This window comes from Amblyomma americanum, chromosome 5 (assembly GCF_052857255.1).
Source record: "Amblyomma americanum isolate KBUSLIRL-KWMA chromosome 5, ASM5285725v1, whole genome shotgun sequence".
NCBI classification, from domain to species: domain Eukaryota; kingdom Metazoa; phylum Arthropoda; class Arachnida; order Ixodida; family Ixodidae; genus Amblyomma; species Amblyomma americanum.
Window position 1 is genome coordinate 203,433,342 of NC_135501.1, and position 17,057 is coordinate 203,450,398.

The 17,057-nt window shown below is 50.1% G+C and overlaps 1 protein-coding gene across 8 annotated transcripts in view; it reads right to left on the reverse strand.

Annotated features, from left to right (window-relative positions):
* Positions 1–227: 227 nt before the first annotated feature.
* The window catches only part of kay (transcription factor kayak), a 75,905-nt gene continuing 59,075 nt past the window's right edge, over positions 228–17,057 (reverse strand). For 3 of the 8 annotated variants that reach the window (XM_077666562.1, XM_077666560.1, XM_077666564.1), the window contains exons 2-5: positions 6,030–6,230; positions 5,333–5,524; positions 4,507–4,614; positions 228–3,967 (exon numbers count right to left, since the gene is read on the reverse strand). In XM_077666562.1, coding sequence (XP_077522688.1) covers positions 3,368–3,967; positions 4,507–4,614; positions 5,333–5,524; positions 6,030–6,230 — 1,101 coding nt within the window. In that variant the 3' untranslated portion in view covers positions 228–3,367. Of the gene's footprint in view, positions 3,968–4,506; positions 4,615–5,332; positions 5,546–6,029; positions 6,231–14,786; positions 14,948–17,057 lie in introns of those variants that run through there. The other 5 variants (XM_077666559.1, XM_077666557.1, XM_077666563.1 and 2 more) reach the window with 3 other exon arrangements.

Sequence of the window (17,057 nt, forward strand, 5' to 3'; positions counted from 1 at the left end):
GTGGCCCTGAACTTGTGCAAGTGATAGTTCGTAAGCACTGTTCTTTTCCAGCAGTACTGGTTTTAATGAGTACTGTGTGTGCTTTTATTCCTGTTCACTGTTCCAGCACAAGCATTATGCCTTGATGGGCATGTTCGTTGGGTATCACTCCAAATATATATATCTGTGCAGCAATCACTGTGTTTAACAAAATGTAAGAAGAAACTGTACGGCAACATTTGCAGGTATAAAAATATTAAACATTCTCTTTATTTCAGATTAAAAAGCAGTCAAGCAGGCACGCACACACCACGAATCTCGTCGCGCTTAAATGCAACATGAAAGACAAGACGCAACTAAAACAATAAAATGTATGGCAGAACATGATTCTCAAACACTCCATTGCTGTGTGCCACATATCAGAACAACAAAAAAAACAGCTCAACCAAAGAAACAAGGAAGCCCAGAGCACGTGCCCTGGGCTAATAAATAACCTATAACAAAAACCAACTAAACACAGTACAGTAGGTGACTTGGAATTCAACAACCAAAACAAAACAACGACTGTTAGCTATCAAAAAAAAGAAACGGCAAATGAAAGTTCTGTTCGGCACATCAGTCTTTGGTACAACTGGAAGCTGCAGGCAAGCAGGTGAAACATGTCTTCAGCAACATTTTTGCCAAAGTTCATATAATGCGAGGCGTGAGCATTGTGTTCTGCAATGACAAACAGTCATAACCACATATTTAGTTGTGCAAATATAGAATGCTGTTATTGCTGTGTCATCTAAAATAGCATTATGCATCGTTATGATATATTATTGTAATAATCACAACTATAATGTTTTTGTATATAAAATATACAATATAAGACCAAGTATATATAGCACTCTTGCAGGGAAGCAGCATGTGGCACTTTAGAAGAAAAGTTTGCATCAGGTTCTGAGCATGCAAGTCTGGCATTACACTTTGCAGTATTCCTTTATTTGTGTAACATACATACTGGACGCATGTCTACATAGATTCCTTGCTACGCTCACAAACTGTGTACAATCTTGCGCGTTGAGAAACACTTCAGCGAACTGTCTCACCGCCAACATGGCAGGATCATCAACACTATACGCATCACGAGATTCAGTGGAGTGCTGTGGTGAGACGCCGTGCGGCTAGGCATTAAAGCCAGTCGCATCGCGCAGTAGTGCAAGCAGAAATGCACGCGATTGCATGACACACCTAAACAAGTCAATGAAGTTAGAAGCCCAAGTCATTACAGCAGCATGACAATAAAAATACTCCTTCCCTCCCCATTCCTACCTCAGCCGCTTAAGGCTTCTGGTAAAAAAAACGGTGAAAGAACATACAAAGCACATGCAAAAATGTTAAGTACTATGAAGCCCGTCTAAGGTGGATGCCAACTCTGCAGTTTCAACGACTGCAGCAATACCTCATAGCAGGTTGAATAATTTTCCAATGCAAAATTCTGCAGTGCATACTTTGCTGCCTGAAACGGCATCCATATTAAACTAGCTTCGATCGAAATGGCAAGATTTGCATACATTCACAATGATTGATCACGAAATGTTCGTAAATGTGACAAGATATCCTATATTGCTCGACGTCAGTTATGAAAAACTCATTCACACAGTCATTCAACAAAATTGCAATCAAACAGACTAGGTGCGTGGTGGCGCTTAACATTACCCCACGCAAAACATCTGAAATGCTCAACCTGTGGCTACCATTATCAGAGGATATTTTGGCATTTGTGTATTGGATTTTAAATTTTGCATGCAGGCCCTACACTACACCACTACTACCTGGACTTTACACAGCTCACTCAGGCCTTAACATGGTGGAGCAGGCCTCTTGAAGAATATGTTATATAGCCAGCCATACCACCAGCTCTAGCATGCTTGGACAATCAAAGCTGCAAAGTGAAACTTCAGGAATTCAGTAAAGGTGGCAAGATAATAACGGACAGCATTTGTAAGTGTAAATACACCACAAAAGCATGGAAATAAGTGAATGAGCTCACAGCAGCACTACAGAGTCTGCAATCAATGCTTCAAACAACAGCAATTAGCCTCGCCATACAGCGGAAATACTACAGCAATTCCAAGATAGCACATTTTCAGCTGAAATTATCCAGGCATGTCTCGAGCCCCTGATAGGTACAAACATAATCTTCGACGCATACCAAGAGCGGGATTATTCCCCGGCACCTAACGGCATCAAACTACCCAAGAATGGCACATTTGAGGCAACGACAAGAGGACACTTGTTGAGCAAATTAAAAACTTGCAGTCTAGCCTCCAATATCCTAAGCAGCAGCCGCCTCCACCAAAGGTCATCACAAGAGAGCACCACAGGCATTCACTCATTCGCTTACTGCTTCACAACCAGCCGACTAAGGTGGCAACTTCCAATCACATCGTGCCACACAGCCTGCGACACCAGAGGAATGGCATTTGACTGAAGCAACTACACTGACTTCTTTCTACACCAACAGCTCAGTGTAACAATGCACTACCAACAACCCTTGCAAAATCTACTGAGAAGAGCAGCCCACCACAGAGTGTCGGCAGGGAACTGACCGCTCCATGATAAAGCATTACTGTTAGCATCGACAACAACCACAGCAAACAGCATACCTCTCTGATTTGGTTTAAACTCTCTTAGACTCTCAAATGAATCATACTTGTTTAGCTCTATTAGGCAGCGAATTCCATGATCAAATCTGGCTCCCACAGCTTCACCGAGAGAATAGCTTATTAAGTGGGTAATATACTAAAATAACCAGACAAACTATTTCACCTCCTTCATCAACCGGTATAATTTCGTCATTAAAACTGCATTTTTGTGCTGCAAGAGCACTATAGAATGCAGGTACAATAAAATGTGGAAAATACATAAATCTGTGTGTTTGACACAATCCCGCACAGAGACAAAAAAATAATAGATCCACAATGGGGCTCACAAAGGCAGAGAGAGCACTTGACAATGCACAAACAGAAGATTCCACTGCCCCGGACTGCCGGAGCAAGTGAATTTTTGAGAAGCTGACAACCACTCCCAGCTTGAGTACATAGACAGACGCTCAGCGACCATAAGTACCTCGAGATGAAATCTGACAACGGAGCAGCCAGTTCCCAGCAGGCATATCACTCTTGACATGACCTACTCGTTGTAAAATGGACGTGGGCAACAACGCACGAGTCCTGGCACGGGTGGGAGAATGACGATGTGTTTATGTGCAGTATGTTGCACCATGAACAACTCCGAGTGTCAGCACTCAGTGAGGGTGGGAGGAAATGCCCGCAACGCCCATGCAGACGATATGGCGACAGCCGGCAGAACACTGGGCCAAGGGACCTCAGCGCTCAGGGGGTCAGAGTGACACGAGCTTGGGTGGGTTCATGCCGTCTGGACTCGAGAGGTCGCCGTTTGAGTTGCGTTGCTGCTCTGCACATGATGTCACGGGCGAGAAGGTCAGAGGCGTCGTTCCTGTAGGTGTTGCTCCAGTGCCTTCAACGATAGACTCGAAGCTGTACATGCCGGCTGATGGAGTCTGTATCGGCACGCCAGCCACTTCTGTCAGCAGCGATGGGCACGACACAGGAATGCTGCCACTGGTGGTGGTGGGGTTGTTCAGGGCACTGCTTCCATCCGAGTTCGTGAACACCGAGGTAACGGCTAGAGAGTTTGGACGGGAGAACTTCGGAGCACGGCCCGGAGTTGCTGGGACCCTGTGGTTGTTGCGGCTGGGGCCACCGCTGGAATCGCATGATGTGACGGGAAGGTGCTGAGGTCGCTGATGGGGCATAGTGCCGGCCGTAGAGGTAGCAGCACTGGCGTCGGCCTTGAAATGAAGTATCTTGCAGGTGGCCTTGTGAGCTTCAAGGATGAACTCGAGGTTCTCCTTCTCGTGCTTGAGAGTTGCAAGGTCCTTCTGTAGCTTGTTTCGTGCTTCTGCAAGGCCTTCCGTTTCCTGCAGGGATGCAGTTCACTTGTGTCAGGTCACAGTAATGAATGCCAAGTTTGTTTGCTTGCTTTTTGCAAAGCAAGAGCAAGCTTCCTCCTCCCCCCTCTGTTCCCATGACCACACAGATGTTTTATTTCTTCATACCCTCCTCATCAATATTTGCTCATAAAGCACAGAAAGGTAAGGGTACCAGGAAGAGCTTGAGAATGCGATTTACTGGTGATGTCACGCAATTCAGCTTTGGTTGGATGCAAGTTAGTTTATAAAATGTACTGAACTCTTGTGCTACCTTTGTAAAGTCAGTCCTCACAAACTAAACTTTTAATCCAAATACTACATGCCTCATGACTAACCTACACCAAACCACAAAAATCTTGGCACAAAAAGCAGAGCAACAATTTACTCTGTTATGTAAGTCTCCCATTGCTACTACTAGCATCCAGCTTCTATTCACATTCTTAGAATGAAAAAGCCAGCAAGATAAGCAAATCATCAGCTAATCAACCAGGTGTCTGTGTTAGCGCTGGAAGTGAAGTAAAACTGACCTGGATGAGGCTGTTCGTGTGGTCCATTCGCCGCTTTCGGCACCGTGCAGCAGCTAGCTTGTTTCGTTCCCTCCGGACACGCCTTCGCTCTTCTTCTTCAGGACTCAACTGAAAAACACAACAAACAAAAAGAACATCAAAATGGGCAACTGCGAAAAGGCTTGCTCGACAACACAAGCATTCAGCTTGAAACACATGACAGCCACAGCAGACTGCACAGATTAAGTTGTTACGTGTTGGTAATTAAAAGGGTGAGCAGATGCAAAGTGCACGGACTGCAATTAAAATGGTCGACATGTACCCGTGGGCAACTTCCTGCAGCTGTGCAATGAAAGCTACAAGTGTGATGGAAAAGATTACAGATTTGTGAGGAAGGCTTTGCAAACATGCGAGTAAATAAACTTGTGTGTGTGGTTGCACCGCATTAGCAGCTTTCACTGCACAGAACTTGATCCTAGTTATAAGTGCTGCACATTGTTAGTTACTGCTGTGCGACAAAATGCTAGCCTAACTGTCCTTGCAGCCTTAAAACGAAACCAAGATTAGTATAACATAACAATTTTTGTACCAATTCTAATGCATTTTTATTTAGCGCCATTCATAATTTGGCCGAGGTGGCATTACCTCCCTGCTATCACTATGCATGAGCTTATTGCATCAGTAATAAATAACAGTTGTGGAGCATGGCATCGCTTCTGTCAATAAACAAAGGGCACAAAATGAAAAAAAAAAAAAAAAACCATGGAACAGAGCTAGTTTTAGAAACCACCCAACCCAGTCCAGGTACCAAATACATATTTTTTCAAACAAGTGAAAGAAAGCTTACCTTCTCGCTCCTGTTGGGCCTCCTGCCGCCGCCAGTGCGAGCAGGTTTGTGTGGCAGTGGTGGCGATGGAGCCGGTGTGTTGCTGCTATGCCTGGTCACCTGTGGTGGTAGCTGCATCTGCTGAGTGGTGCAGGGTGGGAGCCAGTCGTCGTCCACCTCCTGCTTGACCGTCACCATCGGTGGCGGCTGGTGCTGCGACCAAAAAGAAGCCGCCTGGTGGGCTTGAGCACAACACACATCATGGGGAGGCATGAGAAGTTAAGCACTGCTTGGCATCCACCATAAGAAGGCTATCATAAATGCTTTCACAGATAGCAGCAAGAGTTGAACTGCTACACGAACTCAAGACGTTAATATTTTATATACATAGGGCACACAGAATCAAACCTGTCACTTTTACAGTTACACTGCAGAAAACAAATGCAAATGCAAATTTTGAATGACTTTACAATACACTGCTAGAGAGAGCTTGATCTAAATGGAGCTCATCAGGTAATCAAAGCATGCAGTTTGTCTCGGTACTGGACCAGGCTATGTCAACTGTTTAGCCCCGTGCCATCTGCACAAGGGTCAGTAATGCTCAGTCACACAGAAGCACTTTTAACAAAATAGACCAGGCTGCAAGTGAATGCATGAGTGGCAATTATGAAGCTTCAAAGAAGCAAACAAAAGTAGACAACAGCGAGTTGAGACTAACCTGCTGTTGTTGCTGCTGCTGGAACTGGGCAACGTTAACCAGAGGTGGCACAAAGCCAGCTTGATGCTGATGCTCCATTGGTGCCGGAGGAACAGACTGCAGTTCCAGGAAAGACTCCTCGATGTTCTTCAGCGTTGTTGGTGTCAATGTGGCAGTGGTGCGTGTGGGGATGCCCGAAGTGAGCCCAGTGAATCCAGAATACTGTAAACACAAGAAAAAAAGAAATACACGTTTAGTAAATTTCAGCAGAATTCCTTCACAGTAGAAACACGCCAAAACTACCTTGCTAATTATAATTACCCTCAAGTAGTGCATTTGAGCTGCATGGTTGTGCTGTGCATGCGATGATTAAACTTTTCTTGCTTTCAAATGAGGTCAAATAATCAAGAACAACTTCTTCGGGCTTGCAATTTTAAAAACAGCATATATGGCTGTGATTACAGGACCTTCTGATGCGGCAGCGTGTGTTAGCACGAGGCACATATCCAAGGGGGGTCCGAGGAGGCCTGCCCCCCCCCTTGAAATTGCGTTAAACCCCCCACACACACAGCAGTATTCTCTTTATGCATAGCCCCCCACCCCCCACCCATGGGTTTCGCCCTATACAACTGCCTTGGGCCCCTCGGGAAAAACTTTTTTGGCTACGTGCCTGGTTAGCACAATGCATACTTGTTACAATACTGTGTGCAGATTCTCAGTATATAGAATGGCAAAGACAAAGTGCTAGAATGAAGCAGAGCTGTATTATGCCAGGCTAGCCTGTGTTTCAGTAAAATGCTCAGAAATGAAAACTGCCATTTGAACAACCTGTAGCTAAATTCGAATTTGAATGCTCATTTCATTAACATCATCACGATGATACCTGGCACACACTGGAAAGTAACACAATCCCCATCATTGCCGCCTTCAGGCTGAATACTGAAAAATGCGTCATCACAGTTCATACACAAAGGCTGAGCCAAGGTTCAGAGGCAGCATGGTGCAGAGTAGCCAACACCCTGCTATATCCCGCGCGATTATATGCAGCGTCCGGAAAGATTTCCCTTCAACATAAGAGCGTGTTAGTCTGTCCGAGGTAGCAGAGATTCAGGCCGGGCGAAAGACAGCGCTCGGCCCAACGGCGTTTGTGGGCGAAGATTACGGTCAAGAGACAAGGCCGTCGGATCGATCAGACTATACACTCCCACGAAAATATATGCGGCCCCGTTTTTCTGAGAAAGCAGGTAGCGTGGACACAAAAAACTACAGAAGGAAAGAAAAACGCAGCGCCGCCGCCGCCGCCCCGTCCTCATCAGGCGTCGCGACAGCCGGTCTCCGCAGCGGCCGCGTGGTTATAATCGATGGCGCCCAACGTGGGGCGTCGTTACAACCATGACGAGGGTTGGGCGCGTCCCGCTCAGCGCGGCGTCGCCAGCACAGTCATGAAAGCAGGGGTTTTTCACACAACTGGCTGGCTTAAGAGCAGTGTCCAGGAGGCGCCTGCAACTGAAAGCCGCACTGCGCCACTGCAACTCCGAGTTCCAGGACTTGGAATTACAAAACCAAGAGCGCAACCACATGAGTTGCAATGCTTACGCAAATCAACCTCCAGCCCCGAGTTCGGAAGTGCGTGTAAGGCTGCTTCTGAGGCATCAACATAATGTTCCCCAGCAGCAAGTCTTCGTAACAGCGAGATCTTCGAAACAGAGCGCAGGCCACGGCGTCAAAGATAGCCCCCACGAAGGGGGACGCACGATTTCCGGCATAATTTTCGCTATTACCCTAAGACCTTCGAAATACCGCGCGGACACGAGCCGAAGTCGAGAATGGCTTCCAGGGGCCGCCCTTGAACGAAGACTCGCTGCAGCAGCGACGACGCGGGTTCCGTGGCCGTCAGCGCACGCAGGCCCGCACCGCCGCCATTGCAACGCGTCTTCGTTATGGCGAGACCTTCGGAGTATCGCGCGAGGCGGTCACCACGACGTCATCAGACATGGCGTCCAGTGGGAGCTGCGTACGCTGTGCAGGGGATTGCCACTCTGCCGGCTGAGGCCATCAGCGAAACGACCACCATGGCGCGGAGTATCTTCCGCCATCCCTGCCAGACAACGGCAACAGGGTCAACGGGAAAAAGAAAGAACGCGCCTTACAGGGTACACACGTACCCGCTGTAGATTTCCGCTCGCCACAGAAAGGAGCGGGAGAGATAGCTTTCAGACTGCGGCGTCCGGGGAGAGGATGCGGAGACGGCCGCCGGAGGGGGGGAGAAGGAGCCGTGTGTTTACGTGCGCACGCCGGCCAGACCAGGCACCGCCAGGCGACACAAAGCGGGTCAAGGGTGGCACGGGTGCACCACGCTTTCCTCTGGACGGGCCGCCCGCCCCTGGGGCCCGAAACGGCGGAAAACCCTTGTTTTCTCCTCCGACGGCCGCCACTGGGACAGGTGCCCGCCCGAGTAACACATTATTACTACGGATGGCCGCGCGGAAACGTACCGCCAGCAGACCTCGTTTTCGCCCCCGGATTTGCTTCCCCCGCACGCTCTCGCCTTGTGCTTCTGGTCGCGGTGGTCCCAATATTCGCTTGGCGCTAGCGTCGTCCACACGGCCGACCTCGCGAGAGGGCTGCCGCGCAAACTGAGAGGAAATAAGCCGAGGTTCCCGACTTTTCGTCCAACGTCGAGTTTTTTCGTAGCGGCGTGCCACGGGGAAGACCCTCGCGGATCCGCGGCGCTTTCCTAGCTAATTATCACCGTTTAGATGAAAGCGATGCGGTAACGAGTAAAAGCAGCTTATGGGCCGAAATACATTGACCTCCTCCTCTGTGTTCTTGCACGATCATCGTCTCGCGACAGAGAGGCCCCTTCTGGTAGAACTTGGTGCTGGGCTCGTTGGTCACTCATTCTTCGAAAGCTTTCTACGAGAGCGTTCTTTGTTGTGTCGTCCTCTGTGGTCTTCCTAACAGCGCTACATCCAATTTTCAAAGGCCCCTTTCCTGTTTATATAACAAAAATGTTCGCGTGTATAACGGGCTAACTGCTCCACCAGAATTAACCCGAACCACGACTAATCTGCTGGCTCCCTCGGTTCGTTGTTGTCTTTCTTGCTTTGGACTGAGCACTACCCTCCACCCCTCGAAGACTGGGGGGGGGGGGGGGGGGGAAGGGGGGGGGGGGGGGGGGGCTAAGGCGCGAGTGTCATGAAGACTAAGGGCACGAGACCAACATGTTCACACAAAATATGCTACCCTCTTTCGCGCTCACCAGAAGAACGAAAACGGAATTAGCAGCGGACACAAATTTAAGTGGACCATTTCTTCTACCTTTTCCCAAAAACGCACCCCTATGGAGGCCGCCATGCGAAGTACGTTTTCCGGACCGTGTCGCCTATGCTCCCTCCGTTATTTTCCGACAAAATTCCTCCACTGCGGTTAAAGCTAAGTTTACCATTGCGGACAGTGCTTAACCTGTGGGCAGTATAGTAAAGAAAAATGCTGGCTTCGCCGCGACTACGAAGTCATGGCGAACCTCACCACGTCTTCTCGATTGAAGCCGGCGCGTGTGGAGACCACCGCCTGCATCTGCGAGGTACCCCGACGATGGATAAAACGTCGTTCGTGGAAGAACGCGTGCAAAAAACTGCTTCCCCACTTTCGGGTCACATGGCAGGCTAAAATGTCGGACGAGCATGCCTGGCGCATGCGCAGGACGTTACCCGAAAAGTCCACCACACACGGGCTACGATGGAAGCCGTTTGTGGAGCGCTCCTGGTCAGTAATTTAGACAGCCCGGGGTTGCGCAGCACACGGGCGCCTTTTTTTTGCGTCGCACGCACCTACAATGGCCAATCGCTTCGTGGCGTAGAAGGAATTGTCGGTGAGGTAGTCAGGGGTGCCACACGAGAGCAAGCTTTTTCTTTTTTTCATTTCCTAGCCCTAGCGCAAATGGGCTACGTGACGGCTTCTACACATCGAGTCAAAAGCCGAGGTAACTTTCCTCGAGCTGAGTTTGTCGATAAAAATAACGCACAAAGACAAGCGCCGCCCATAGAAGCGCCCTTCGGTGTTCGCGGAGATTCGACGCGGCTCGCGTAATAAATTAGTCATGAGCGCACGCATGGGAGACAGATACACACACGAGGAGAAAAGGCAGAAGCAGCTATAGGTTCCGACCATTTAGAATGGAAATGAGGATCGTCAACGACGAAAAAGAGGAGGAGGAGGAGGAGGAGGATCGGGAGCGCGCGCTTATAAGCCAGGCCTTGTTACGTAGTAGATGAGGCGCGGAAAAAAACGGGAACAAGAAAATACTTGACAGCTCCGCGCCTTGTGGACAGAGCGGAGTGACTGATGACACTGCCCTCAGCTCGGCGTCGGGCAAGGAGAAGCAGCGGTAACCGCGGCGGCTATCTCGATACACAACGCTCCCTCCTTCTACACCAGCAGAGAGGTGTGGGGTAGCCTTGGCAAACGCGCCAAGCGCTGACAACTCTGGCTCCTCTCCTGTGCTCGCTTTGAGTCCAGTTTGGAGGCCACGCGCTCTTTTCAGCGCAGAAGTTGGCGGTGTCGAAACAGCTGTTCTCTCCAAAAAGCCGCGCCGGTCGGCACAGAAGAAAGGAGACACGTGTAGTGTTTTTTTTTGTATTTTGCTTTTCCGGGAAATATACGGCGCCGCCAAAGAAGACGCGTGTTTTGCACGCAAACGACAGCTACAGGGATGGACACAGCATAGCACGCGGCTGCCACCGTTACGAGACAATAGGGAGATGTTTTCAGCGACGATAAGGACCTCAGCGCCTCTCCCTCTCCAACTCTCCCTTGTCAAAACAGCTGCAGCTCAGTGTAGCGTAGTGGAGTCTACTCGTATCGCATTCTTGCGAAGATTACCCGGTACAATTTGCACTGCAGACCTCCAAGCTCCAGTCATCCTCCGCATCACCACTAGAGAAGGCTGGAAGCGGTTTTATGTTTCTATTTTTTTTTTTTACAGCTCGGAGATGGATGGATGGATGGAAGGTAGGAGCGTCCCCTTTGAAACGGGGCAGTGGTTGTTGCCACTATACTCAGGTTTTTTTTCCTTTATTTTTGTTTACTCTGCTGTAAACTGTTAATACAATTCGCCATTTCCTTTAAAAAAACGTATTCCTACACTTTAAAACTTATGTCATCTCTCTGCTTTTGTGCCACCAATCCTCCAATCGCTTTTTGCTAATTTCCACCGCAGATTTATTTACATGACTATTGTTATCCCTAAACCCTAAGGCCTCAGGAAGAGTGACTGTGCCTGCACAGACATCGGGATGGATACCATCGCATTTTAGGATGAGGTGCTATATTGTTTCTACAGATTTACCACACACAGCACATGTGTCATCTTCTTCGTTAAAATTTTTTCTGTAGCTGCGCGTTCTTAGACATCTTGACCTAGCTTCAAAGAGGAGGGCACTGCCTTTTGAATTATCATAAAACGTTTTCTTCCTGATCTGCCTTTTCCAGCATCGATATAGTTCTACACTATGCTTCTTTTCCATTGAATCTATCCAATTTTTACCTTTGACGTTTTTAACCTGTCGTTTAATGCTGTTTCTTTCTCCTTCCTCGTCTCTGGCAAACTTACTGGCCAGCTTTCTAGTTCGTTTTCGCCACTGTCTGTCAAAGCTCTTTCTGTACAAGTATTTAAATACCTTAGCTGCCCACCTGTCATCGTCCAATTTCCTCAGGCGTTCTTCGTATAGTACTTTACTCTGAGCTTCCCGTGCTTCGAACGTTGCCCAGCCCACATCTCCCTGTACTGCCTCGTTTGTGGTTTCCCCGTGGGCACCTAGTGCTAATCTTCCGACAGTTCTCTGATTTACTTCTAATCGCGACTGAACTTCAGCCCTTAAGCATAGAACCGCATTCCCGAAAGTAAGCCCCGGCACCATTATTCCTTTCCAAATACCTCTCAGGACTTTCCAAATACCTCTGAGATAATTACCTGCACCAGCGCACACACGCGGTCACTGTTGAAATCACGTTTCAAAACCTTTCTTTTTTCCCCAGGGCGCTAATGCTTCTGTACTAAAGCGCTCTTACCCATAGAGTTTCTTACTGTTAACTAGAGGGAAAGCTGGCGGCGCTGCACCTCAGCCACCATGGGCGCTCAAAGCATCATGGGGCGATGAGCTAGTTGGTGCGGGACAGTCGGTCTTTTTTGGGGAACACAGAGTGGCATTACTGAGACGTGCCATTCCGTCCACGGCGCGCCCCGCGCGCAGACGACTTTGGCGCAAACGTAGTGCGCAAAAGCCACGGTAGCGAAAGCGCAGCAGCATACGACGCCAATAAAGGTTTTCTGTTTTCTGATGTGCCATTAAAAAAACCTTTGAAAATGTTGAAGCGATAACATTTTTTTAAACGAATTTTTTTAAAAGTGCGCCTGTTAAGCACGAAATATTGGCTTTTGTGGTCTGCAATACTTGGCCACTAGGAGAGAAAGCCATCGCTTATTTTGGGCAAACTTTACATTTACATGCTTTCCTGCTCGTCTGTTGCAATTTATAGACAGGATATTGAATTTTAGGGCATTCTTGGTTATCGAACAACGTTTCTTTTTTCACTATTTTTTGACCAAAAGTTGTGGTTCTGCAGTCGGTAGCTCTCCGTCCCATGATGCTTAGAGCGCCCATGGTGGCTGAGGTGTTCTCGAGGAAGCTCCATGCACAAACTCCCATAGGCGGGGCGCCAGCTTTCCCTCTAGGTAATAAGCAAGAAACTCTATGCTCGTACCCAACGCTGCACATGGCAACGCGGCCATCTTTATTCTATTTTTTTTTTAATCTGGCGATGTACCGTAATGCCCGGCGAAAAAAAAGCATCCCATCCCCTAACAACCCGGCCACCCAGTGTGGGTACTCCATTTAACTTTCAGATCCGCACGCGGAAACCGCGGGCAGCAACAGGCGGGAGAATAAAGTAACACAAGACAGGAGAGAGGCGCAAAAAAACAAATAAAAGCGAATGAATAGCAGAGCGTGCGCGCCCTACCGCACATACGACAGACACACGCTCGCAGGTGGGGGCCGCCAGGGGAGACAAAAGCTAGTCCGATAGCGCCGCTGACGAAACCGAAAGAGAGCTAAAATGTAAAGAGGGAGGGGAGAGACCTGCCGGCTGGCTGGCACAGCCAAGCCATTGCCGCCGACGTTAGCAGAACGCGTGCGACCTTGGAACGGCAGAAAAGAAGAAAAGATATAGCGCACATCGCGAAAAGACACCATCCCCCGTCGTTCTCGGGACGAAAAGAAAAAGAAAAGTCGAAGGGCCAGCAAGTGTACGAGTTGCTGCTCCGCACGAGGGCACGCAGACCATTGCTTATATTTCAAGGGCGCGCCACCGTTAAGTCCGAAAAAGCAAGCGTCGCTGCGAGAAGCCCAGCCGGGCGTAGGTGGCAGGAAGGTGCGAGAACCCTTTTGGTATAAAGGCGGGCGGGAGACAAAAAAAAGTGTACGGGCCCAGTCTGTACTTGATGGGAACCTTCCTCCCACCCCCGGCGCCGTACCGCGGAGCACACGCCCAACTAACCAACCGACCCTCCTCGAAGAGAGAAAAAAAAAAGAGGGATGGGGGAGGGAGACGTTCAGAGCACAACAAGCGAAAGATCGACGACCCCCAAACCTCTACACCTTTTCGCAGACTGCGGACGGATGGCGCCCCGCGCGCACAAGCCGAGACATGTCGATGCGCCCAAAAGGCCCTGCCCCCCCCCCCCCCCCCCTCCAGTCCTCTTGTGCAGACGTCTAGAGCGCGCGCGAAAGTAGCCCGTTACTGCTCCTACGCCCCGGCCGAAGAAAGATGTATGCGTAATCTACACTGGCACGCACAACTACATAAAACACTGGGCACCCGACCGGAACGCTCATAGCGCGGGCTTTGTATATTATTTTTTTCGTTTCGCCGATGGATTAAACGAGGCCCGTAGAGCGTAGCCGTGACGATGGCAATTAAAGGCGCGCCAGCTGACAACTCCTTGAACAGAGAACACGTATCTCAACCCAGGGCCGCACACAAATGCTTTCCGTGGAAATGAAACCCAAGTACTGCTGTGAGACCACTTGAAACGTTCCGTACAAAAACGTTAGGACAGTCCTCAATTCCAAGCACTCTCGCGGCCCGGAAAACAGTGACGGAATAGGACAATGAGCTAAACGCATTAAAATAGGCTTGAGAAGGATGCGTGCTACTACCTGAACGTCATGCAGACGACGCTGCCAGCAACCGACGAAGCGCACGAGCAGAGCAGCAGCAGACAACGGAATGTCAGCGAGGGGAGATTTCAACGCTGTATCTAGGGGTGGAGGTGGGGATCGGACTCGAAACAATAGGCGGGACTCGCAGCAGCAGCAGCGACTTGGCGACGGCGCAGTTTTAGGACCTCCGCGACGTTCCGGTAAGCGCCCCCTCGACGACACAGAGGCAAGCGCACGCACGCCGGAAAAGCAATGATGCAACACGCGCACAAGCTCGCGACGGCAGTGTACACTTCGGGGAACTAAAACACGAGCAGAACAGGGTCCGGGCGAGCGCGCCAAGAGTTTCAACCCACGGGTGCAACAACAGCTCCAGTGCCCTCTCGCGCAGTCTTTCGTCGTCTGCTTGTTTACCGCTGCCTCTCGAACACCAACAGAGCCTGCCGCGCAAGCCCCGAGCAACCGCGTTGCACGGATGCGGTGCAAAGTACGAAGAAGTAAAGAAAAACAGCGAACTGCGACTTCGGAAGTGAAATATGCGATGATGACTCACTTGCATGTCCAACTCCTTCAATAAGAGATCGTCCGCGCAGCTCTCGTAGAAATCGTTCTCGGGGATTTGTAAGCTGTCCATGATTTCTACCGTCCAGAGGTCGGCGGTATCCATAGCCGGCGACGCGCGCACGACAGAGCAACTACGAAACTGCGCGGTGCTACGAGCGGCGGCTTGCTTTTCTGCCGGCGATGTTCCTCCTCCCTCTCTCTCCGATCGCGACACCAGCACGTATCAGTGACGTCGCGGCGACGTCACGATGACGCCTCGCTCGAGCACAGCCTCCTTTGGCTGTTCTCTTGCCAAATCGCCGCTACTGCCGATATCGCGCTTCGTGGAAGGGAAAAAGAGCGTCGCGCTCTCTTCCAGAGATGTTGCCCTCTCCACCCTTTTGTGACGTTTCGCGGCGGCTCGGCGCGACGGCGTTCACGTCGAGATGTGGCCGCGTCGCCGCCGCCTTTCGACTTTGGCTTCCTTTCTTTTTTTTTTGTTCGCTTCGGCGCTCTCGACGTCGCCGCCGATCCGACCACTAAACGCGACTGAAGAGGTGCGCTTAAACAAACCCTCGGAGCGGACGTCGCACAATAAGCAGCAAAAGCGCACTGCTGCATTCAGTCAGCATCGGGAAAAGAAGACCCTTGCACAAAAAGCGCTATATAGATTCCATGTGATCGCACGGCTTAGTTTAAGCTTGAACACTTGCTTCAAAGCGAATTCCCACGGTTTCATGTTCATTTGAGCCATTGAGAGCTCCGCGTACGGCACCCGAGAGTTCTCTTGGAACTCGTGCCATGTTTTTCCTGCCAGAAATAATTCGGATGGAGAAGACAACTTGAACGTCCACTCTTAATACGCAGAGTACTGAGCCATTAGTGAATGGTACATCGGTCAGTGGTGAAAGCTCTAGGGACACTAAACCGTCAGCGCTGGTTAGGAAGAGAAAACAATGCCGAGTATTGCAGCCGCCCGGCAATACACCGAAGTGACAAGTGAGGCAAAACAGCTGGCAAGGTATCGAGGAAAGTGCCACTGCCGCCGGTTAGGAAACAGTTACGTCAACAAAGGCAACCTATAGCCATTTCTTCCTCTTTTTTTTTTTTTCAGAATACTGGCCTCGATCGGGAGACCGCAGTTCATGCGGCTTATTGACCAGCTATTAATGCCTTTAACCTCATACATGTTGATGTTTTTAATGTTTCCGCCTCCGACTGTCGCCTTGCGTGTCTTCGCTGTCCGCGCCTTTATCTGCTCTCCCAACAGGAATTTACGCAAGACTGACCAACTAGCCCGCTTCAGGATCCTACCGACCGGGCACTGACGATTCCTTGCCCGTGGAATCGAAAGGAATTTTCATCAACCAAAGAGCGGTGAAGTCTCGGCAGTCTCAACAAACGACCAAGATACAAAGGTCCCAGACGTCGGACACAGGCCCTCAGTTTAGCGGAGTTCGGCAGCTGTACCAAGCTGGCAATCGCAATCGTCTCAGCGAACGAAGTACTAGCAGGATTTATTCCGCCGTTCACAAAGATGCGGCGATATGAGCCCACCAGTCTACGTATCTGGAAACTCCTTCTGAATTTCCGGAACGTATACTTTACAAATTTGGATACATCTTGTCTACCTGCCTGAACCCCTCCCTCCGTCAGTAAGCACACGAAGCGGCGCACAGCCGCTCCGGTACAGCGCAGACCACCGCAGTTGGCAGCTCTTCAAAACGGCGAGAGCCCCTCCGCGTATTTGCATGCAACGCCCGACACACGCCAGCGGCAAAACCGGAATGCGTGTTTCGCAGTGCACCGCAGTCGCCACACAAGCCAGAACAAGACTGTCCCGTCGCCGTCCACTATACGCGAGCAGAGTACATATGAGCCAAGAGCGCCCGAGGACACCGCCGCCTGCGGCTATGGCGTTTGTGGGTTCTTATTTTAAGCGAGCCTTCCACAGCCACCACGACGAAGGGGGAGGGAGTATTGGAGAGGGTTGCTACTACTCGTCGTCGGTGTGCAGCCCAGCATACCGTAGTAAAAGAACGTGCTTTCCCAGAACGGCGGAAGCGCCCGAGCAAAGCGCTCTTCTCCCGCGAGACGGCGCCGTATGCACGTCCATTGATTACTGGCCTTCACCGCCGCCACGTTACGAGTGGCTCCGCCTCAAACTAATGAAACAAAATTAAAAGGAGCCGAAGGCGATCCCCGAGGCAATCGTTCCAGGCTTTTCTTTCGTTGTTGTCTTTTTTGTTTTTGCTACTCAAAGCGCGCCGCGAAGCCACCG